We start from the raw sequence: 24,691 nt of genomic DNA on the forward strand, positions 1-24,691 counted from the left end.
TATGGAGACACGTTTACCAAGGCTTGTCACACTCATTGCACCCGTGGCACGGCTGCATTCCACAGGTGAACCTTAAAATGCTGTGCTGTGACTAGCCTCAGCCCTATGTATTTTCTATGCCAGCACCACCATGCGCGCTTCCTTGTTCGCGGACACAGTTGCAGCAAACCTGCGTGTTTGGAGACACAGCTGTACTCTGGCTTTAGGAAGAGTTCAGGATCAATATTCCTACTTTGATCCACAGAGAGGGCATAAGTAGTAAAGGGCTTAACTTGTTTTGTATACTGGCATATGCTCCCTAGTAATATCTAAAATATAGGAGTAATTATGATAACAAAGCACTTCTGAATAATATATGAAAAGGGCAGACTAGATGGACCAAAAGGCTCTTATTTGCTGTCAAATTCTAGGTTTCTATGAAGAATACTATTATCGTTAATATATGGACTATTTACAAAGTAGTGGTAGCTAAAAAAGGAAATAAAGGCAGAAACACTCAAATAACAGTCTGCAGGTTATAGAAAGGGCCAACGTTTTGTCGATTCATCTCACTTTCTGCAACCTATTACACTTTGCCCGTTTGTATATCTAAATAACATATAGCATGACACTTACCTGTCATGCCATGACTTCTCATTCTTCCCATTTTATATTCAGCTTTAAGTGATGGTAAAAGTGCAGCTCCTATAGCAATACCATCCAGCATTGCGCTGAACTTAAGGACAATAGGTTTCTTCTCCAGGCCCTCTGGGAGTTGGGGAAATACATTGGTTTCAATTGGAGTTTGGTTTACACTTGTGGGGGTCTTCTCAGAAAGTAAAGGTGTTGCAACATCTTCTTTAGGAGGTGGCACCCTGTGAAAGAGATCCAACTGTAATGAACAAATCTGGAGGCACAACATTTTCTAAATTATGCCATTAACGGACAACAGCTCCTATGGCTCAAGACCTGCTAGACGCGAGTTGCTATGGTAACCTTTCTCAAACTATGGGGTAGATTTATTAAGCTCGTGACGTGATAAAGTGTCTGGTCTTTATCACCGGCCAAACAGCTCCTACCTGTCATTTTTCAAGCCAAGCCTGTAACTTCCCAGTTAGGAGATGATTGGGCGGTGATAAAAATCAGACACTTTATCACTTCACCGAGCTTAATAAATCTGCCCCGTACTATGTACTATAGTGTTTATAGTTATACATAAACTATAAACTTGCAAACTAGTTATGAAAAAGAGGCAAAAAAAAGGATAGCCAAGGCCAGATTCTCTAAGTAATATGGCAACAACAAAAAATCAACTATGCAGCAGATTGCCACCTTTATTAGAAACATAACAAAAAGTAATATGTACACGTTGAGTATCCATTATCCAAATTATTCCGAAAACCATACATTCCAGAAAGTGGATATTTTTTTTTTAAAGCACTGCTGGGGACATCTATAACGGCAGTACTGAGGATATGATATATAACTGCCACTACTGACGATATGATATATAACTGGCACTAAATATGAGTAAGAAAATGATTGCTTGGCATTTAAAGTCAGAACCTGAGATAGTACACAAACTATGTTCCATGTTTCGAAACCTTGTTTTACACACAAATAAAATATATTTGTGTGTATTTCATGTGTTTGATGGTGTTATACAACATAAATGCAAGATATCCCAAAATATATAATTGAAATATAAAAATATTCTGAAATAAGGAATAATCCGTTATCCAAAAATCTTCTGGTCCCAAGAATTTTGGATAAGGGATACTCAACCTGTATTATTCTTTTTACAGTATACACATCGGAATACAACACAACAGGAGGTATGCAAAGTTTATGAACAAATAATGCAAAGAATCGAATGGGCCATACACATGGGGCGATATCAGCTTTATTTCTAAAGGCCCATACACACTGGGTGATTTTAGGACAATTTCTAAGCGATCTGACTAGATCGCTTAGAAATGAAGCACACATTGCCCAGTTTGTATACCCCCCAGTAACAGTGTTGGGAGTTCTCACGCGTCACTATTACCTGACTAGATCTTCACTTCATGCAGTCAAAATCAAGTAATTACCAGTGTTCTCTCCAGAGAACACTGGTCCGCAAAGACTGCTCAGCACACATTCCTGGTGCACCACATGTGTGCAATGCTGTGTGCCAAGCATTCTGTGCTGATCAATCTGTGCTTTACTAGGTGGCTCAGCACACATTGCTAGTGCACCAAATGTGTGCAACTAGGTGTGCCGAGCATTCTATGCTGATCTATCTGTGTTTAAGTAGATAGCTCAGCACACTGCACCTCATGTGTACGGGGCGTTATACTCAATTAGCTTCCGATACATTCCTAGAGTCAGCTGTTTGTGTGTAACATCTCTGGTTTCTTTAATGAAAGCATACACTGTGCCACTAAACAACTCCTAGGGGGCCTCATATGATCAAAATTAAATGTGTAATGTGCATATTGTGACTCACACAGTGGACGGCTGCCGGATGAGGTCGGAGATCTGCTTGGAGAGTTGGTGCGAGCTGCGCACCATCATGCTGTGCAGTGTTGCTGGGTGCTGTGGGATGTTTATGCTGATTGCTCCAACCTTGAACACCGCAGCGTTGCTTGTCCTCAGGCCTCTTTGGGCACTATAAAGAGCCTGGGATTTTGCAATGCTGCACTTGACCACTGTCCTGGAAAAATATAAAAAAATAGATTTAACACATGTATTCATCTACCCAATTAGCAAAATGTGAAATAAGACACGTAAGCACATCTACAGTACATGCTTTATCTACACTCATGCTTTTGTTTAAGCTTACAGAAACGACAAGATACAGGAAATAAAGATTCACAGTGAACAGTATTGGATGTATGAATGATTAAATACTAGTAAGCCCGCTCGAAGCAAATGCTTCGAAAGCTAGTCTGCTACCTTGTGATTGCCTCTGTGTTTGTGCATGTGTGTGAGCGAGATGTAGTTTCACTTGCTCCCAACAGATGGCAGTGTTTTGGAGACACACACTCAGACACTAGACATGTATATAGATGATGCTCTGTGCAGTTTAATATTTAGACATTGTTAAAACAAGAATGATTATCGGTTCTACTAATATAACGCATTAGCGGAAAAGTAAACATTTCAGGGAATGGATATAGAACAAGGGAATTCTACCTTAGAAGCTTTGATACACACTGAAAAGGTTTCAATACTTAATCGGAGTCCAACATCCCCAGAGTGAAATTAGCTGCAGGCTCGCTATACCTGGCACACTGACTGCAATGATCACAGGCTTTTTATTATCTAGTGACATTGATGGAAGTAGCATGGTTGGTTTCTACAATACCAATAGGTCTTCTAGAAAAGCATTTAATGCAATGTGCTAAAATACTGGTCATTGATAACCTGTATGTCTTTCTTTTTTAAAGAATTGCAGATAAATTCCAAGTAAACAATGCCTAATCATAGCGAGACTGCTACAATTAAAGTGTCTATTAAAATTGTAGATTAAGCTACTGTAACTGTGTAGCAGACTTGAGAAAGTCAAAGAAACATAAGAGTGTCTCTGTGTGGTGCACCAAAAGAGAATTGGATATTAAAATATAACCGTTATTAGTTTAATGTTAAAATGTAGCAAAATAAAAGACACAAAAAGACACAGACATTTGACATGTAATAAAAAGGATATTACTACCCTCACAACGTGGACCCCCCCCCCACCCACTCCCAATGAATGCATGTGTTCACTTTAATAGTGATTTCAAGTAATGCTAGAGAGCTGTCTCAATTAATTAAGCTCCAAAGAAGGGGCTAATGCATTAAGTAGTCAGTGCGATATTATTAAGGTCACCTTTAATAATTTAAGGTAACCCACTACGTTGAGAAAATTCAACTATAACCCCCACCCAGTGGAGATATGGCAGATGTAATCATAAAGGTTCCGATACAGCATCTGATTAATATCAGCATGCGCCTAGATACCCGATACACGGCCGAGTATTGCAGTCGCCGGTTAGGTGAGGAAACATGGTACTCTGTACGGAGTTACCGTGTAGTTTGACTGTGTGCCGGAGTACCGAGGTCGCAGTGCGAAACATCACCCACTGCGCCTCTCAGCCTCACAGACTGTTTGGTCCGGAGACCGTTCGTACTTGCACTGGTATTTTTAAACTAGACAGATAAAAATATACATTTCAGTGGGAAGGGGAGAGGGGGGTAAACCACGAAGTGTACGGTCGGCGTACGCTTCGCTAATGACCTTTGTCAGGACCAACCTGCGTGGTATTTGGCAGCCCAATAAATACCTGTGTCGTCATGAATATGTAAATTCGCTGGGTGCGGTAAAGTGTCCCGTATGACAATTCTTAGAATGCAAATAATAATAATGTAAATGAGGCTTTCTTTAGCAAAAATACTCATTTACATTCTGCACAGATGATCTGATGGGACCATCTTTTAAAATTCACTCAAGTGGTTGGCTATTAAATTCTAGTTCTGCTTTAGCAGCTCAAAAAACACTAATATGACTTTCACATCGCAAATGCCAGGTCGCACCTGGGATTTGGACACCTGTCCATCCTGGGAGCGATCTGGCATTTATGCTAACTGCCTGGTTGCGGACGTCATCTGGGGGGCAGGGCGGAGTGTCAGGCACGGGCGGGGAGGAGGCAGCACTAAGGTAACACTGCCTACTCCATAGAAGTGAACAGGACGGGTTACTCGCTCACACTGCCCATCAACCCGGGTCCGTAAAACACTTCTTTCACCCAAGTCGGATTGCTGGATTATTTGTGCGGTGTAAAAGGGGTATTATACATAACTTCAAATATTTCAGGTATAAAAATTACCCTAACGAATCAAAATACTTAGAAGCTAGGGAAATTAGCCCTGGGTAAGTGGCTCACTGCATTTGTTTTTATAAAAATAAAAAAAAGCAGGCCAAACCATTACATGCCACAGAAATACAATCTCTGTAGGAGATAATAGAAACACAACACAAGGTCACAACCACTGAACAAGTAATTATCAGGACATACAGAAACTCTTGTTTGGCTGTGCTTGTTGGAGATGTAGGGAAATCCTCCAGTCTAAAGATGAAAGTTCAAGAGAAAGCAAGAAGAAAACAAAAACAAAATCAAAAGAATAAACAGTCTTGCAAAACTGGTTTGTTAAATCTTGCAAACCCGACAATATGACCGAAGGTGGGAAAATTAAGGCCACAAGCTTACATTTCCCCATCAAATTCCTCAGTGGGGTCATTCCTATTCCCATGAGAAGGGTGCATGTAAATATCAGCAAGTCACCTGAACGCTCATTCCTCGCTGTTTCTTTCAGTACCATATTTATAGATTTTTGGTTGCAGCCCTAAGCAGTACTGTAAATGCACCCACATTTTCTTCCCAGGGAAAAGGATTGACACAGGTGTGTCAGATGCTGGAATTGAGTTTTTCAGTTCCAAATACACTTACTGTATGTGTAAAATAAGTATCAGTAGTTGGTAAAAAAAAGGGTATCAGTAGTTGGTTTTTTATTAATTTCCCTTAAAATAGTATAAAAGAACAAATTATAATTTGATTGGTTCATGTAAGGGTAACTTTTTTCTATTTGGAACAACTATTAGCTATATGATGTCACGATTCTTAATACATTAAGGGGGTATTCAATGGGTGTCGTGCTCCCGCAGCCATCACCCGACGGGGGAGATGGCTGCGGGGCCCTGTACAATGCTGTCTTTCCCGACAGCATTTAACAGGGGTTCTCGGCAGAAGGAGTCCGACATCACAAGCTGTCGGGCTCCTTCTGCCGAGAAAAGCCGGAAATAGGCGAGCTCCCGGCCGAAGCTTGTCTTTTTCCATCCTCAGCTCGCGGCCACGCCCCCTTCTCACCGCTCCGGACATTGAATCCCGACTGCCGAGCTCCAGGCGAGCAAAGCGAGAATGGGACAGGGGCACGGCTGTCGCGCTAGCTCGACAGCCGTGTCCCTGACATTGAATACCCCCCTAAACCTGTTCAGATTATCACAAATTAATAAACTACAGTAGTATTTCCACTTTAATGCATTTTACTGCAGAAATGTGCTCAATACTTATTGTCATACTGAAGGCTATAAAGCACAATTTAGCAAGTTATTGAATACATGAAGAAAGGTTCTTAGTTATGACATAAAACAGAATCTGTTAATGGTTATATTTGCATGCAGATAGTGGGACCCGCAATACACTGTAAGCCAGTGGCTCCCAAACTACAGAATTTTCTTTTTTGGCACCCCTAGGCCAAAAGTTTCTTATTGAGAAATTCAGAAATAAATATTAAAGAAAACTGTATTTATAGGTCATCCTTAGGTTAATTATTATCTGGTGAAGGGTAAGATTTGCTCCTGCCTGTCCACATATTTTATGAATGGCGGCCACAAGCAATAGTTTATTGCCTATAACAGTGGTTCCCAAACTGTGTGCCTAGGCACCCCGGGGTGCCTCAGGACACTTACAGGGGTGCCTTGGGTTGGTAGACCAGGATCAATTCACATTAGTTATGTGCAATGTAACAGGCAAAACCAGTGCTTGTGGCTGGCAATCATAATATATTTGGACAAACAGAAGCAAATCCTGTCCCTCACCAGATAACTGTGACATATAAACACATTGCACTTAATTTAATATTTTTTCCTGAATTTCTCAATAAGAAACATTTGACCTAGGGGTGCCTTGAAAACATTTTGATGTTTTAGGGTGCCGTGATTCAAAAAAGTTTGGGAACCCCTGGCCTATTACATTGACCATAAATAATTAGAATTGGTCCTGGACCAAGGCGCACACAGTTTGGGAACCATTTCTGTAAGCACTGACCTAAGAAAGCAACAATATAAGGTCACAAGGCACTACGACAGATGTTTTAAAGCAGCCATGTCCAAACTATGGCCCTCCAGCTGTTGTGAAACTACAAGTCCCATAATGCCTTGCCACATCTTTGCTAGTAGGGAATGGTAAAACTATTGCAAAGCATGCTGGGGTGTGTAGTTTCACAACAGCTGGAGGGCCATAGTTTGGACATGCCTGTTTTAAAGCATTCCCATTTATATATACAGAAATGCATTCATCAACTTTGTACACCGAGACACCATGGTCACACATCCACAAGAGTGTGACCGCTATATGTATTGCATGTCCCACAAAGGTTACAATCTCTTACAGTGCAAAACAAGAGCATTCAAAGTAAAAAAGCAAGGGTGCTTAACCCTTTGAGTGCCAGCATGTGAGAGATGCGCAAAACATCTGCTGAAAATGCCAGTGTCGCTCTCATTTGTTATATGAATTCAAGTAAAAAGGGTTGTGTAAAAAAGATCATATTTCCAATATACAGTAAACATAGGTCTTTATGATGAATAAAAAGGTTTGCCTGGCGACTGTCACACCTATTTTGTCAAACTCAATTGACACTCAAAGGGTTAAGAATACTGAAAGTACTAAAGAAAATCCTGGAAGGGAATACGGTTCAGATAACATATCATCTGCTTAATGTGGAATCTGCATGTGGAATTTATTTATGCATGTACTCAGGTGCAATGATCCTTGCCACTAAACAAACTCCCCCATAAACCAAAACATATTTTTGAAAAAATTTACTTAAAGGAAATTTTAATTTCATTTGAATCTGATGTAAACCATCACTTGTTATCAAGCCGTAAAGCTGTTCATTCAGCCAGAGAAAGAAAACACTTCGGAAATGGTATACGGTTGTTAGATCGACACAGCAAAAATTGACATGCATAGGGTCTAGCACTGAAAGATGAAACGTCTTAAGTCGACACATGAAATAGATTGACATGGCTGGAAGGTCGACACCAGCTCGGTCAACATGCCGACATGGATTTTTCCCTTTTTTTTGAGCCAATGTGCTTAGAGGTGGTATTTCATGCCCTACAATCCACTAGGGCGTGGAGGGGGGATAGAATAATGCCTGCATGCCTGGCGAGCGCAGAGAGAGCATGTTACTCTTTGAAGATGTCCATGTCGACTATATCTACATAGGGACAAAAAAGTGAAAAACCCACGTCAACCTTTTCATTGTTGATCTAGCCATTGACGACCTTCCACCCATGTCAACCTATTTTATGTGTCTACCTTCAGTGGTCGACCCTTTGCATGTCGACATAATGTTGGTCGACTTAATGACCCATATCCTTAGAAAATACACATAAAGACTTTTAGCATTGCTGCCAAGAATTAATACACTGTGCAAGAAAGGCAATTATAAATGCAGACATAGAAACTTTACCTTAACTGGTGGAATGAAAATATGCAGTAAGTAAACTTTCAGTGTATGAATTTAAAGCTGCCCTACAATCTAGTAAAAGCCTCCTTCAAAAGACACCCAAATTCACTTGCTGCTGGCTGTTGCTGGTCCTCCAGTCCGCTTACTCTAGACCAGGGCTGTATACCTCCCTGGTCCAATGCTGGCACCCGGCCAGCAGCCCATATCAAATGGATATCGGATCACACTGCATGCACACACCATTACACTGGGCATTTACCATACAAACTAAAACATAAGTGACAACTTTACAATGAGTGAACTCCGCTCACACTGATCACAAACAATGCTTAAATAAATGCCAATGTCTGGAGTTGATCAGTCACGCATATAGAGAAAAGTATAAAGAACAGAACGCACTATGGTAGTGACATATGTCCCTGTAATATGTAAGCACACCATGTGATTTCAAGGGTGATGAACAGAGCCAAATACTACCCACACCCACTGTCCCTGTGCCCCCAGTGGGTATGGGTCATTAGGTCGACCCATATAAGGTAAACATGCATTGCATTGACCACAAGCTCGACATGGCTTAGGTCACCACATGAAATTGGTCGACATGGCTAAGGGTGACAGGGTTGGAAGGTCGACACAAGCATTAGGTCGACATGAGTTTTCATGTTTTTGATGTCCAGACTGTGTCGACATAGTCAAGGCCAAAGTGTACCGATGCTTCGGGCACACTATTCTATTCTCCCTCCATGCCCTAAGTAGATGGTAGGGCATGAAATACCGCCCCGTCAGCACACGTCGGCTCTTAAAAAAAAAAGTGAAAAACTCATGTCGACCTTGCCATTGTCGACCTTAAACTTGTGTCAAATTTCCAACCCTGTCGAATTTAGGAATGTTGACATATTTCATCTGTTGACTTTTAGTGGTCCACGAAATGCATGTCGACCAAATATGTGTCGACCTAATGACAGTATACCCCACCAGCATAAAAGTCATATATACTTTATTATTAATGGGGTCTAGTTCCCTCCTCTGTAATCTGCTTTTTCCACTTCTATCGCAGTCTGTGGAACTAGAGAAAGGGGCACTGCATTCAAATATTTAATCTAGGAGACAGTGCAGCTTTCCATGGCTGATTTGTACCCCTATTTGCACATCAATCACAATATAAAACATTACAAATACAAAACCTGTAATGAAAAAAACATAAATAAAAGATGAAAAAGCAAACTTACTGAATATTTGGTGTAATGCCCTCTAGAAGAACAATATTTACACCCCCAATATGAGCTGTGGCACACGTTTCAGTCATTTTCTGATGCAAAACATCTAAAATACATATAATGTTCGTACATTAATAATGGTTATTAAATTGTATGCAAAATATGCTTTTTATAAAAAATAAAAAAACAACTCCTCACTTTCCCACTCTATATATGTGTTCAAATTTTGCGATAACAGACACATACATATTCTAATTAGTCCAAGTCGAATAATATAAACTTATTTCATCCAATTTAGCTTCGGAGTCCTGTTAGACAAATCTTTGCCTAGACTAGACTGGTCGTGGGTCTATATTGAAGATTATGCTACATGTAAACTGGATACACTCTAAGATTATTTTACAAATTGGCTAGATGGAACAAAAAGCTGGAAATATCTGGATACAAATTAAAACAACTATTTGCTCCCAAAAGCTGGAAAATGGCCAAAAACAATAATTTGCATAAAATTATTTAACCGGTTTGTCTGAATTACCATTTTTGTCAGTTTCCCAAGTTTGGGATCAGTCAATTGTCATTTGATCCCAGAAAAAAAAAGAATTTTTATTCTAACCAGATAATCTGAGTGTGTATCCAGAATAAATGTGATCTTCTAAATTAGCTAATTTAAACATTGAATAAAGAAAATTCTGATCAACACCCACCCAAAAAGGTACTTTGTGCATTATTTCAGCAATTATATACATTCATACATATGTTAAGCAGAAAAGAATGTATTATAGCCAGTTACCTTCTTATTGTACAATAAACAAGCCTGTAGAAGAAACAGTGGCAAAAGTTTTGGTACTCTTTACCTAGAAGGGCGCCCGTCGCGGGCATCGCGGGTACATTTATGTATGGCCGCGACGCGACCGACGCGATGCCCGCGATTTCCCATTGAAACCCATGTTAAACATGGAAATCGTGTCGGTCGCGTCCGGCCATAAATGTACCCGCGATGCCCGCGACGCGATGCTCCCGATTTCCCATAGGAATCAATGTTAAAAGGCGCGATGGACCCGATTTTACTCTTAAATGGCTCAATCCACCCGATTTGGCCATAGGAATCATTGTTAAATGGGCCACAGAGCCCATTAACCCTTAAATGTCCCCCCAAATTTTTAACGCCACCCCACGATCCACGCCAACCCGAAGCGTGGCGAGCGCAGCGAGCCCACGAGGGGCGGCGGTACGCGTCCTCCGACCTTTTCATGCCCTACTATCCACTAGGGCGTGGTGTGAGTATATAATAGTGTGGCGAGCGCAGCGAGCCACCGAGCCCGAAGCGTGGCGAGCGCAGCGCGCCCCGCGAGGGGACGCGGATACCTTCACAGTTATGCGCGTCCCCTCGCGGGCTTCACAGGTGTCCGTGGCGACGCGGACACCTGTGAAGCCCGCGAGGGGACGCGTCTACCTGTGAAGGTATCCGCGTCCCCTCGCGGGGCACGCTGCGCTCGCCACGCTTCGGGCTCGCTGCGCTCGCCACACTATTATATTCTCACACCACGCCCTAGTGGATAGTAGGGCATGAAAAGGTCGGAGGACGCGTACCGCCGCCCCTCGTGGGCTCGCTGCGCTCGCCACGCTTCGGGTTGGCGTGGATCGTGGGGTGGCGTTAAAAATTTTGGGGGACATTTAAGGGTTAATTTGGCCTATTTGGCCCCAAATCGGGTCCATTGAGGCATTCAACAGTAAAATCGCGGTCAATCTGCCGTTTTAACATTGTTCCCTATGGGAAAATCGCGGTCATCGCGGCCATCCCGATTTACCCGCGATTACCGCGATTTTTACCCCCGATCACCGCGATTTCAATCGCTGGCTCCCTTCTAGGTAAAGAGTACCAAAGTTTTTATATCACGTGAATACAAGATATTTGGGAAGTCAATACAAAGTTTTAGGGGGGTATTCAATGTGTGTCGTGCTCCCGCAGCCATCTCCCGACGGGGGAGATGGCTGCGGGGCCCTATTCAATGCTGTCTTCCCTGACAGCATTGAACAGGGGTTCTCGGTAGAAGGAGCCCGACAGCACAAGCTGTCGGGCTCCTTCTGCCAAGAAAAGCTGGAAATAGTCGAGCTCCCTGCCGGAGCTCGTCTATTTCCATCCTCAGCTCGTGGCCACGCCCCTTTCTCGATGGTCGGCGGCCGGGACATTGAATCCCGACCGCTGAGCTCAAGTCAAGCAAAGCGAGAACGGGACAGGGGCACGGCTGTCAAGCTTGCTCGACAGCTGTACCCCTGATATTGAATACTAAACACTTTCTTGCAGCTTTTCAGCACACTTGCTGCAGTATGGAACAATATGTTCAGCGGTAACAATTTGTCTATCTCCCTGCACAGTAGGGAGATTTCAATTTGCATTTCAACTAAGCTGTGGTTAAAAGCAAGAAGTGAGGGGTCTTAACTCCAGTTACTGAGAAGCTTGGAAAAGTTGCATTACATTACAATATAAATACTGACTGATGCCAGGTTAATAGTATAACTGTTGAAATGGTTAGATAGGGGGGCTCTGTTACATAGGTTTTGGTTTCTAATCTCTCATAAAGGTGTTGATGCTCTCAAGAGTAAACCGTCCTTCCAGCCAAAGTGATTTTTATGTTTAAAAATTCCGTAAGTGTCTTATTTAGACCACTATGTACAAAAAAATGGTTTCTTTTTGACCAAAACGGTGTGTCTGATCAGGGGCAAATTTAGGGGTCAGGCCGCCCCCTAGGCACAATTTTTGACAATTTATTAGCACTTACTGTTAAATAGCAGGGATGCAAACAGGTAAAGTGCTTAAGACACATTCCGTTAGCTCCCTGTAGCAGCAGCATGATGAGAGGAGGGAGGGCTCCGTAACCTGAGTGCACTGCAGGGTATAATAGTTCCTTGCCCCTTGCAAGGAACATAAAGTAACACTACTATTAGGTAACAGTAGTGTTTGACAGTTTGTGTGGATGGGCTCTGGATTCTATCAGTGTGTGAGCAGGGCAGGCATACTGCTCTATGCTCTGCTTGGAAGGAGGGCGGGACTTTAGGCTGCCCAGAGAGGGACAAGGAAAGGTACAGTGGCAGCCGACAGCATAGCTGTGGGGACGCAGGGAGGCTAGAGAGCTCCTCCCTGCACCGAGGAGCGGCAGCGAGCGGCTGCTCTGTAAAAGTCAGTGTCAGACTGACAAACTGAGTGACGACATGCCTGGCAGTTGCCGCCATTGATAGGTGCCGCCATTGATAGGTGCCGCCCCTAGGCCCGTGCCTCACGGGCCTAGTGACAAATCCGGAAGTTGATCTTATGCGGTGACATCACTATTCTGCATTCGACCTGACCGCTGACCGCTGACCATATATAAGGATTTATTTTACATCTATTCATGACAACACTTGATTATTACAGGAATATAACGTTATAATGCATCCCTAAAAGCTTTTGAAATTATTTCTACATTGGGCTTTTCTTGTTTTATAAAAAGAAGTCCCAGCTAAATAATAGGCAATGTACTGTATATATGCAACATGAATTACTACACTGAGAGAATCGGCACTGGTAACCAAGTGCTGTTTCAGCACTACAGAGCAAACTTTCCTCTTTTATTTGAACTTTCCCAACTCGGTCACACCGCAAAATCTACATAAAGTGCAAACTTCTATTGAGGTCGGGTTTTTTGGGGGTTCAATCGCACAAGACTTAAACACAGAGATGTACAGTGTTGAAATAGGCCCCCTGTAAGTATTGATATCGTAGAGTATCAAGTAGAGAAGCAGGGGTGTGCGACCACGGACAATAATGAGGCAGAGTATAAGAGAGAGAGGGTAGGGATTGTCACAGGTGTGGTGCACCAAAAGAGAAATTAATTGACTCTTAAAACATACCTTTTAATAGGTTCTTTTAAAAACTGCAAAATATACAAACTAACATAAAACATAGAACAGTGAGTACAGTGATTATTAAAAAATACGCGTGCGCATGCAAATACCGCACGCGCATTTTTTAATAATCACTGTACTCACTGTTCTATGTTTTATGTTAGTTTGTATATTTCGCAGTTTTTAAAAGAACCTATTAAAAGGTATGTTTTAAGAGTCAATTAATTTCTCTTTTGGTGCACCACACCTGTGACAATCCCTACCCTCTCTCTCTTATACGCAAACTTCTATTGACAAGACTAAAACAAAAACAATGTTAATGATGTTATTGTGTATCAGACTTTATCCTAATAAATAACGACATCAATAAGTATAACAAGTGTGGGAAAACACTATATGTATAGAATAATTATTTAATGAAGGTCACAAGTAGTACAGCTTGTACACTGCATGCTGAGTATACTTAAATTACCTTTCATTTTCTCCTTTAGTGTAAAGCTTCCATGAATCCGCTTGAGCTCAGATTCCATTGTCAGACCCCCAATGTCAGCTTCTAGATGGGTGCGATTCACCATACCAATTCCAAAAACAATCAAGGTGACGTGCTGAGGCTCAGCTGTGACAAGGCTGCGCTTTCTCTGACTTCTGTTCAAGCTGTTATTGTCCTGTTCATTCTCAAATACCACCCTGCAGGTGGGCTCCGATGGACTGCGCCCTCCTATACATTTGAGGGCAAAAAAAATATATTCCTCAATATTTAAAACAAAAAAAAAGGTTTTCATACATAAATATTACACAATAATGTATAATATTGTGTATTCTACAAAAGACAAACTGTCTTTAGTAACCTACATGTTCACAATCAAAAGATGTTCATATAGATATAAGGATATAGATTTAAGGATATCAATTTCCTATTTATTTAAGCGCACAATATACAAGAGTACCAGAAAAAATGTTTTTGTAATGTGTTTTTGTACCTGCTGGACCAAGGGGTTCCGAGGATTTTTCCAAAAACCCAGTGGGGTCAGAGATGAGAGAGTAGAAATTAAGCAGTTTATACATGTTTTGCCAGCACTCTGCAGAGGGCTCACTTTGCTCAGATACAGTAATGGAATCTGAGTCATCCATATGGATAGTCATGTGATCTGCAGCATCTTTAGAGCCCTTCCGAGAAACCTTTGAGGTTCTCCTCTCTGATCTGCCAATAGAGTTCTTGTTCCGGGGCTCCTTTTTGTTGGCATCGTTGTTGGCTCGTTTGCTCTTCATGTTATTTACTCTATTGCCAGCATTTAGACTTCCCCGAGAGCTGCGGCTAAAGTCAGAGGAACGGAAATCTCTGTGTTTTCTTGTCTTGAACGTAGGTGTCGGAGATGCTGAGCCAGCTGTGTATCTGCTGAGCTTGATATCGGTCTGTGTTGCTTTGATATCATCAATCATCGTACTGAACTGATGTATAAGCCGAACCAAGGCCATGTCCACATGCTGGCTGATGGACTGGCAAGAAATGGTAAAGTTGCAGTGGAAAGTATTGTAGTATCTCTTGCTGAGATCATGAAAGGATAGGGCACTGGTGGAGTTCTGAGGTGTGCACATAGACTTTTCCATTATCACTGCATTGATGCTGAATGTTTCTAGCATCAGAGCTGGCTTAAATTCAAGGGGTGGTAAATTGATGGCTCCTTGCCTAAGAAAATAATGTTGTACAAAATTTACGTTTGGTATGGACAATAGTTAACATTAGTGAAAAAAAATAAAAAAGCTCATCACATTGTCACTTTTACGCAAGTTAATACCTTATATATAAGGCCTAATTCAGATCTAATCGCAAATGTCAGAGGTTGCAGCCAGCACTTAATCAGGCCCATAGTACAGAAGAATCAAGTAATGTACCATTGGAATGTAACAAAATGCAGACCTTTTTGCTCTTTTGCTCCTCCTTTCTTTGGATGTGTCAGAATCAACTATGTCTGCTCTAAGGCAGTCCAAGGTGCCAGAGAAGGACAAATGTTCCCCAAAGTACATCCTGTAGCTGAGGGGGACAACATCTTGTGACTGGATACCTGTATGACTCAACAGCGGCTTAAATATCACCTATAATAAATAGGAAGTCTATGTATTACCAAATTAAATATAATCGCTAAATATTATACTGTACTACAGTAATAATTCAAAAATATATGTGGTGTTGTTTACAAGGTAACAGGAGCAGTAGCACCATAAACTGTAAATAGGTTTTATTAAGGACACAGAGTCAAAGCAATCATCAATTGTCAGTACAACACACTATATACAGTAAGTGACATGCAGAAGTAATCACTTGCTCTCAGAGGGAGTACATGAAAATAGAGCACACTGCATAAACAGGCTGCAGGCATTATCAGAAGTGGTTATTGGGTTAGGTCAGTGGTTCCCAAACTGTGTGCCGTGGCGCTCTCAGGGGTGACCTTGGTTATGGGAAATGTAATAGGAAAAACAACTTCTTGTGGCTTCCAATAGTAACCAACTGTATGTGAACAAACAGAAACTGTCCCTCATCACATAACTGAACCTAATGGGCCCTACACACATGCCGATGTGTGAAGGGCGACCTAGCTATGCTAGGTCGGGCCATTCTGCTACTCTGTTGCTCAGCACACAGAGCTGACCGCCCACACACAGCGAGCTGTCAGCTCTGTGTGCGGAGCGAGCGGACAGCGCCAGTGTTCTCCGGTGAGAGAACCCTGGCGATGCCGATATTGATGGACACTGTTCATCAATCTCAGCCAGCGACGCACAGGGACAAGCATTGCTGCCGCTATAGCCCCTACACACACACACCGATGTAGGGGCATTTTCTAAGCGACTTTGCCAAACTAAGCAAAGTGCAAAGAAAACGCCTTAATATCAGCATGTGTGTAGGCCGTATAAGGGTGATATATAAAAACGATTTACTTAATTTTATTTAATTTGCCTAGGGGTGCCATAAAAAAAAAAAAAGATTCTGATACTCTAGGTGCCATGATTCAAAAGTGTTTGGGAACCACTGGGGTTAGGAGAATGAATTGGTTTCAGAGCCATATTCATTTACATGCTTTTATGTACAAGTAAAATGCTTATGTCAATAAGAGGGGAAGGGGTTAAATTTAAGGGCAGTATTCAATGACTTAATTCGCGCTGTGCAGCGAATCCTGTTCAGGATTCGCTGCACAGTCGCCGTGTTCCGGAGGGCTGGAGCATTCACTGCCAGCCCTCGCTGACACACTATTCAATGCCGCAGGGGCTCGCTGCCCGATGGCAAATGTTAACCCCTGCGGCGGACGCCGCAGGGAGCTGGGGGACGGCGGCAGGCAGGTAGATGGAAGTCTCCCTGCCTGCCCCAGAATGTATGTGGGTGGGAGGAGAGTTCCCCGGGACCCAGGCAGCACAAGCTGCCCCCCGGGAGAACTAGCAGGGGACCGGGTAAGAGCCGCTAACACTGCTCCCGATCGTGCATATGTAATGATCGGGAGCAGTGAATATATGAATATGTAATGAGCGGCTCTGGGCCCCGCTGCTGGCTGTTATGTGTAAAAAAAAATATATTTTTTTAAATTAAATATATATTCATGTGCTGTAAGCACATGAATAAAAAGAACATGCCCCTTCAAAGAATAAAATTCCTGATTTTTTTTACACCAAATAAAAAAAACAAAAAAAAAAACTATAATTTTAAAAGTTTACATTCCACTTCACCATGAAAAGATGGCGATTGCTACACGGTGACACACGGCGAAAATCACTTAGAAAGCAGTTTGCCATCTTCTCCTTGAATACACTCACGGCGAATCACATTAAAAAACCACAGCGAATTGCGGAGACTATCAGACGGCGAATTGTCCGTCATTCACTGTTCGCAGACGGTGAAAAGTGCACGTTGAATAGGGTGATTCACTTTCTGACACAAAAATTCACCTTCCAAAGTGAAAATTCACCATGAAACATGGCGAATTGGCCTCATTGAATACTGCCATAAGAAAGAATGAAGTGTACTTGTACTTTGATAATAATTCAAATAAACTCTTATGCCGACCTGTGCATCTGCAAGCTGAACTGCAGGGAATCCTTGGTTGCCCTCTTCTATACCAGCTATATCTTCCTGGCTCGTGCTGTGTTGAGACTGTGTTCCCTCCAGTGTGTTCTGATCACTTGATAGCACAGTGTTAAAGTCAGACGCAGAGGGGATAGTAGGCAGGTTATGTGTAGTTCCTGGAAAACACAAAGATATATGTTCCTAAGCTGTAAAGAAAAAAAAAATGGAAATACAGACGGAAAGTGTATTGTTCCAGTTGTGATTCTTACCAGGAAACACCAACATCAAAAAGAATGGGGCAGTTTTATAGTACTATATCTAAGGAGTAAGCAGGGAATAAAGATGCATTCACAATAGAAGATTTTGAGCACAAAGTAGCTCAAAACGGTAAAACTGAGCTCAGAATCGAGTAGTGTGTATGGGTCTTAAATGCCATCTTAAGCTACTGGATTGCTTAGCGGTTAATAGTGGTCAGGATATGCGAGGTAATTGCAGATAACATTTTTACCATAATGTTTTTCTTCAAAAACCTGCTTTATCTAGAATACGGTTTTATGGAATCAGCTAAAAGAAAAAAAAAACCTGAAACCTTTATAACACTGGATCAACATATGTTTTTATTCAACAGTAACACTCTATTTCTTATTTCAGCAGTTGAATCACAAAGCAAGTGACATAATGGGCACAGTTTCTTCTAAATGTATAACACTCAGTGCTTCAGAGTAAGGACAAGACGTATTTTGAGAGACATAACCATACTCATGCTGAGTACGTTACACTTTACACATGATGCTCGTTCATGATTTGTTAGGAGTTTTTTTTTATATGTAGGCAGTCTGCTACTTTAAAATCATTTAACTAATGCAGTTTATGATTTAAAAAAAAAATGTCACACAAAAGATCCGGCCAAGATCTGGAACTACAATTACAGCTTTCGAAACAAAAAGATTAGTTCTTCCTAAACTGCACTCAAAGTGCAGTATTCAATGCCGGTGCGAGCGGCCGGCGAGGGGGTTAAACTGCGAGGATCACAGAAAACCAGTGATCCTCGCAGTTTAACCCCCGCGCCGGCCGCTCGCACTATGCAACGTTCCGGGGGAATCCTCGCAGTCACAGAGCTGCGAGGATTCCCCTAAACTGCGAGAGCCGCGGCTAGTGCAGCAAACTCGCTGTAATTAGCCTCGGCTCTCGCAGCTTTTGGGGGCACATTCGCAAATTCCCCCTCGCTCAAAAAACGGAGCGAGGGGGAATTTGCGAATGAGGGGGGGTCAGTTGAATACTGACAGGGTGAGCGGTGACTGCGAGCAAAAAGTCCTGCTCGCAGTCACCGCTCGCCCGCGGCATTGAATATATGCCAAAGACATAAGACTACAAAGTGTACACAGAATATGGTATGTCTTGATAGCATGACAAATGTAAAAATATGTATGAATGTATATATGAAGAAATGTGACAATGATCACAGAAAAAACAGACTTATGAACCATTTCCTGCAGAATGTAAGGAACCAGGACTTGGGTTAAAAAGTGGAGCCACCAATAAGACACTTAAATAAATTAGTGTTATTAAATACCTCCTAGCTTTGTGTTAGACGATAGAAGTAGTGCAATTACGAGTCTCAATTTTGTCATATTGCCACAGAGAACATATATGGCATGACAACGTCAAAATCATAGGATTAAAAAACAGACTTGATTTAGTTTACCAGGTGAGAATTTATTAGGTTTTCTATTTTCACAGCCTTCAGGAAAGATTTTTCCTACACAACATTCCAAAAGAACCTGGGTGCCAATACCTGTTGGAAGGCTGTTGTTTCCAGACTTGATCAGGGGTGACTCGTGTACCACACTGCCTCTATTACCCACTGCATTTGACATCCAGTTATAGAAGCTCACAGAGGATGGTTCAGACAATAAAGGATGTTCTGACAACATTTCTGTGGCCACAGGATTCCCTGTATTAATAAATCAGGAGAGGTTTCAGGTAATTCTTATGTCCAAAAAGAAAATAATACATAATTACCTGCGGTATAAAATGTGGCCTAAAATGAAAATTTTACTATAAATGCTAAATTGTGGAGAGCAATATATAGGCCAAATTGCAGTGCCACCCAATCCCTATTACAGTAAAATAACACTACAAAGACTTACGCTCTCAAAGGCCAAAAAAATAAAAAATTCCATAGCTTTTAAATAGATTCTAGAGGCGAGTTTAATAGAGACTATATTACATAGTGTACAGGGGCCATAATGGGTACAAAATCAACTAATGAACTTTATGATTTAATGATTGGTAAAAGGAAGCAATATATCATTCTATTTAATAATTCATTGATAATGGAAACCGTAATTGTATTAAAATTATGAAACTCTTCCCTATCACTTAGGTTTTCCAATTTTTTTTTAAAAGTCTCCTTATCATATGCAACACAACAAGTAGCACAAAATGAATGTGACAGATAAAAGAGCTGCTGTTTTCCTGCGCACACAAAGGTGATCGTGTGGACAGACACAAGGTACACACAATGCAATGTTATAAAAAACACGTGTTGGTGATTTTGGAAAGACAGATGTATTGTGTAAGTGGCCAAACAAATATTTACACATTATAAATAAAAATAAAAAAATTACACCATTTAGTTTTGTTTTCATTTAAACCAGAGTAACAATTTGAAGACGTAAATCCTCTGGAAGCACACAAGCAAACCTTTAACCGGCTTTGGTTTTCTGTAGCAGCAGTCAAGGAGAAGGAAATACAGTATAATGGATTATTTCAATGGTCATTAACATGGGAAATATAAACTTCTCCATCTCTGTCCCTCATGAGTTCTATTTCCAGTGTCTTGCAGAAAAAGAGAGCACATGGCTGTTTGCAATCACCGGTATTACTGTGCGTGTAGCATAATCTGGATAAATTCATCTTAATTACGTTTTTGGTAATTCCGATCAATTTATCCAACTTATGCTACCGTCACAAATGTACTCTCCCCAGGACAATAACAGGAACAAATTTGTTTTTTTTTAACCCAAGGTATTACATTTTCCTTAATTATTTTCATCCAAAGTCTAAAAAGGATCTGGTTCTGTGTTCTCTTGTTGTGTTCTTTTCATTGTTTCTACATAGAGGAGACCATGCTTGATCATTCTGTTTTCCTTGATTTCAGCCTCAGAGGAAGAGACAAAAATCCCCTTTTCACAAATGAATGTAACGGCTAAAACCACTTCTCAATGGCATAATCCAAATTAAACCAGATATCCCATTGCTCACCTGGGGCTTTTTTCAATTCGTATGACATCTGGTGCATGGGCAGTGATGTCTGGTGTTGTCAGTGATCAACACACAAACATAACTGGCAAGAGCGAAGATAGTGCACCAGAAAACATCCTGCCAGCAGAGACCAATGGCTTCCAGTAAGCAATATTTTAAAATCAGGTTTAACTTTGGATAATCCACCCAAAGTGGAAAAGCTTTGTTCAAAACATCTTGACATATTTTGTTATTAGTAGAGTTTAAGTACAAGGACAGGATGTCAACATTACTTTAAAAGTATCAGTGTGCCATTTTGATCTTTGTGGAGAACTTTTCAGCATTCTCAACAGAAAAGACCAAAGGGGAGATGTATAAAAACTTTAAGAGAAGGCCAGGTGGAGCGATTACCCATAGCAGCCAAACCCCTTCTAGTTACCATATCATCAAATGTACTAGATGAATGATAACTAGCTGCTGGTTATTATGGACAACTTTGCCACTGATACACATACATTATAAATATAGAAGGATGTCGATAACATGCTAAAGATGGTAAACTACTCAACCTTTACCCAGTAATGCAGGAAAGAGCAGCCCTGCCACTCACTGCAGCTGTAAGTAGAGAGTTACCCTCTGCTGGAACTGTAGACTGGAGATTTGAGGAATTCCGCCTTGATTTGTTCTGCCTCATGAGAGAATTACTTACGTTTACCAGCTAATATGTACAAAGCTAATATGTAAGATAATTATACCGGTGCTGCAAGTGTGAAATATACTATCACGGAACACACTCATTGGGAGGTGAATGGCTCAGATGGTTAAGTGCACAAAATGTAGTATTTCATTTTACCATCTGTAATGTGAAAAAGTTAGGTGTGATTCAATGCCCGCCACAAAAGTGGATCATGCCGCTACCTCTAATTTAGTAATGCTGCGAGAGGAGGTAAACCCTCTTTACTTTGAGAGGTGTCGCCCTAGGTCTAATTATACTTTGCTTGAGATGAACATCAGGACAGCGGTGTCCTATATACAGGAGTTCTGGACACAAAATATCTAACATTAAAAAAAAACAGTACAAAAATGTACATTCCTTCATTCTGGAGGAGGGATATTAGCAGTCAACAAATAAAATCTATATTAGTATATACTTATCTGTGGAATATACCTTAAACTCCATTTAAAAAAGAAACAATTAATACCTGTCCTTGTTAGAGAACTGCTTTTAACAGCTGTAGCACTTCGTTGGGGTGTCCCCTCCAGAAGATTATGCAGGCTAGGGAAACTCCCAGTCAGGTAGCTCAGAAGACTCTCTTTCCTTGGACTTTCTTTAACAGGCATTCCAGACCTGCTGATGTGCGCAGGAGAATCGTTTGCTGTGTCTCCGCTTGTATAACTCAAAGACTGGTATGGGTGGGTCCCCTGTACAACAAAAAATGACCATAATTACAATGCAGAAGGAACAAAAATCCTTGGAATAAGGATTACTGACGAGACCTCTACACCCCTGTACACCTACACCTCATTACATCTGTTTTGTTGAAATGTTGACTGAAAACAGTCACAAGTGTGACTAAATCACAGCACCTAAGTGGTTGTCAAACAAATCCATCAAGCCATAAAACAAGCATACTACCCATCACAATACAAAACCATTAAATCTGCGCAAAGTCAGTATCTTTTCCTTTAAAAATGGTCCACCTATAAAATGGTGCTGATGGAGTTCACATATTTTAACAATCTGTGGGTTGAAAGTGTTAATCACAGGTGATGTCGTTGACAGCTATGTGCGCTAGGGACAGCCTGCTGAGTAACGCTTGGCGGGGCTGTCCCCTGTAATTCCCCTCCCCCCAGGGCTAGCATTGCCTTATCCCACTGCAGGGACAACGCTAGCCCAGTCCGGGGGAGAGACTTTTTTTTTTTTTTTTTAAATGCGCAGCTCCTCCAGGCTGCCGTCCCAGGACAGTGCTCCGGGGTATAGTAAGGACCACATGCTTCCGGCAGACTGCACGTCTGACAGGCGGGGAAAGCAGTGGTGCAGGAGGCAGACCTGCTGGTGAATGCGCTGCAGCTGCTACACAAAATACAACCCTGCCCAGCGTCTCTGCTCCCCGGCTGCCTCCTCCCTCCGCTTCCTGCACAACTCTCAGCCGCACTTATAGTATTACTTTTTTTTTTTTTTTTTTTACTTTATTGATAAATGCATACCCTCCAACAAGACCCATTCCATTAGGTACAAAATGCACTGTTTCTGGACTTCTTTCTTAATTGATAACTGCAGTCACCGGTGTTGAACTAATTCAGTGATGATAACGGTGTTCCAGCAAAGGTGAAGGCAATATTAAATTAAGGAAGAAGCCCAGAAGCATTTTGTGCCTAATGGAAAGGGTCATGTTGGAGGGTATGTAAATACACACAAATAAAGAAAAATAACAGTAGCGCCAGTAAGGAGCTGCAGAAGTAGACACCATAGAAATAACGACTCGTTATCATCCTGCACACGGATGATACATTAGGGTAATGGCAAGAGGACAATGCAGTTAACGTTAAAATGTTAATGCAGAAAACGATAATCTCTGCCCGTAAGCTGCAGCTTCATACATTTGTAAGAAGCGTTAATTGCCGGCATTAAGGAGCGCTATCTGCAAAAAGCACATACAGTAGCGCTGCTTCGTACATCTGCCCCAGTGTTGTCAGTATATGAGTTCTGCTTAGTTTAAACACAAGGGGAACCCCAGCCACTTTCTGTGGCTGCCAGAAGAAAAGCTCTCTTATGAAAATGCCATTTCCACCTTTTTTAGTGCAGCAGTCGGGGTAAAAGAATTAGCGCAGATGATTGCACGGATTGCGAGCTTAAAAACCTTTCCTCCTAGATAATTATATACCTGCCTTGGTGAGGAGATCATATTTTTATAGGCATAAAACAAACTCAAAATTAATCACGGAACAAAACTACTAGACCTTAATTTGAACACATATAAGTGGATGACAGGTACTTTGCAGTACAGACCAGAAAAAGCGCAGAAACTTACTTTAATCTTTAGAGCAGAATCATTGTGGGCATGAGACTTGGATAGCTTCCTCATAATTTCAGCCCCACTGACAGGCCCAGAAGAAACACCTGCAGGGGGAGGCCGGGTATTGGTCCCTTCGAGCAGCATAGTATGTTCACTGATAGTAGCTACAATATAGTAAATGCATTTAAAAAATTATATTCGTAAATTACAAACAAATCTGTAAGACTAGACATGCGAAATAATAAAATTGCAGACATCATCTTGTTCATTTCCTATATAAAAAAAAAAATATGGGTTTAAGTTTAATATTAAATGTCACTGACACCTGTAGCGAAAGATATTTGTAAAGTAATCTAGATTGATTAAAGTGGTAGGAGGCCAAATGCCAGTAGAGGCAGTGGCCATTCTATTTCACCACCATCAACCCCCCCCCCCCCCCCCCGACCATTCATGGTAGGCTCCCAAATAGAAGGGGGCGTTTCACAAGGCCCGGCCCTCCTAACCGATTGCATGCCCCCATGAGCCATGGCTACACCTGTCCCTGCCTGCTGCCAACATGGTATTGTACACTAAAACTGTAGTTAAAAGGAATGTGAGAGACTATTCCGTGTATATTACATTAGCTAACTGGATGTGTATTTCTTTTGTTGGCTTTTTTTTTTTCTTATATAAATTTATGTTGCATTACTAGAATTAAACTAAACAGTAAGTGGAATAGATCTCCTATTGCATACCTGCTATATATTTGCTGAACAAGAGCTGAAGTATAGGCAGGTATAAAAAGAGTCACCATAATCTAAATCATTTACTTCTACACTCCACACTCTTCTGCAGGATCCAACACACTTTATCAGCACAGAGCATCCTACATCCATGTAGCCAAGTTTGGCCAGGTTAGATGGATTAATTTATCTCAGTGTTTTATTTGTGTGGGGAGCAGGAAGATGGGGCTTGGAAATTGCTCAGAAGGGGCTCATTTGGAACCATATTCTAGATTGGAGACCATAGTCTACATCAGTCTTTTA

The 24,691-nt window shown here is 41.5% G+C and overlaps 1 protein-coding gene across 17 annotated transcripts in view; it reads right to left on the reverse strand.

The window, feature by feature from the left end:
- BLTP1 (bridge-like lipid transfer protein family member 1) overlaps window positions 1-24,691 on the reverse strand; it is a 250,134-nt gene that overhangs the window by 84,244 nt on the left and 141,199 nt on the right. For 11 of the 17 annotated variants that reach the window (XM_083174415.1, XM_083174423.1, XM_083174426.1 and 8 more), the window contains exons 41-51: window positions 23,682-23,830; window positions 21,852-22,071; window positions 19,199-19,357; window positions 17,404-17,579; window positions 15,271-15,446; window positions 14,333-15,039; window positions 13,825-14,070; window positions 9,483-9,576; window positions 5,019-5,069; window positions 2,468-2,674; window positions 616-854 (exon numbers count right to left, since the gene is read on the reverse strand). In XM_083174415.1, the coding sequence (XP_083030541.1) occupies window positions 616-854; window positions 2,468-2,674; window positions 5,019-5,069; window positions 9,483-9,576; window positions 13,825-14,070; window positions 14,333-15,039; window positions 15,271-15,446; window positions 17,404-17,579; window positions 19,199-19,357; window positions 21,852-22,071; window positions 23,682-23,830 (2,424 nt within the window). The remainder of the gene's footprint in view (window positions 1-615; window positions 855-2,467; window positions 2,675-5,018; window positions 5,070-9,482; window positions 9,577-13,824; window positions 14,071-14,332; window positions 15,040-15,270; window positions 15,447-17,403; window positions 17,580-19,198; window positions 19,358-21,851; window positions 22,072-23,681; window positions 23,831-24,691) is intronic. The other 6 variants (XM_083174431.1, XM_083174429.1, XM_083174416.1 and 3 more) reach the window with 2 other exon arrangements.

Source organism: Crinia signifera, chromosome 1 (genome assembly GCF_055691185.1).
Source record: "Crinia signifera chromosome 1, ASM5569118v1, whole genome shotgun sequence".
Taxonomy (NCBI): Eukaryota; Metazoa; Chordata; class Amphibia; order Anura; family Myobatrachidae; genus Crinia; species Crinia signifera.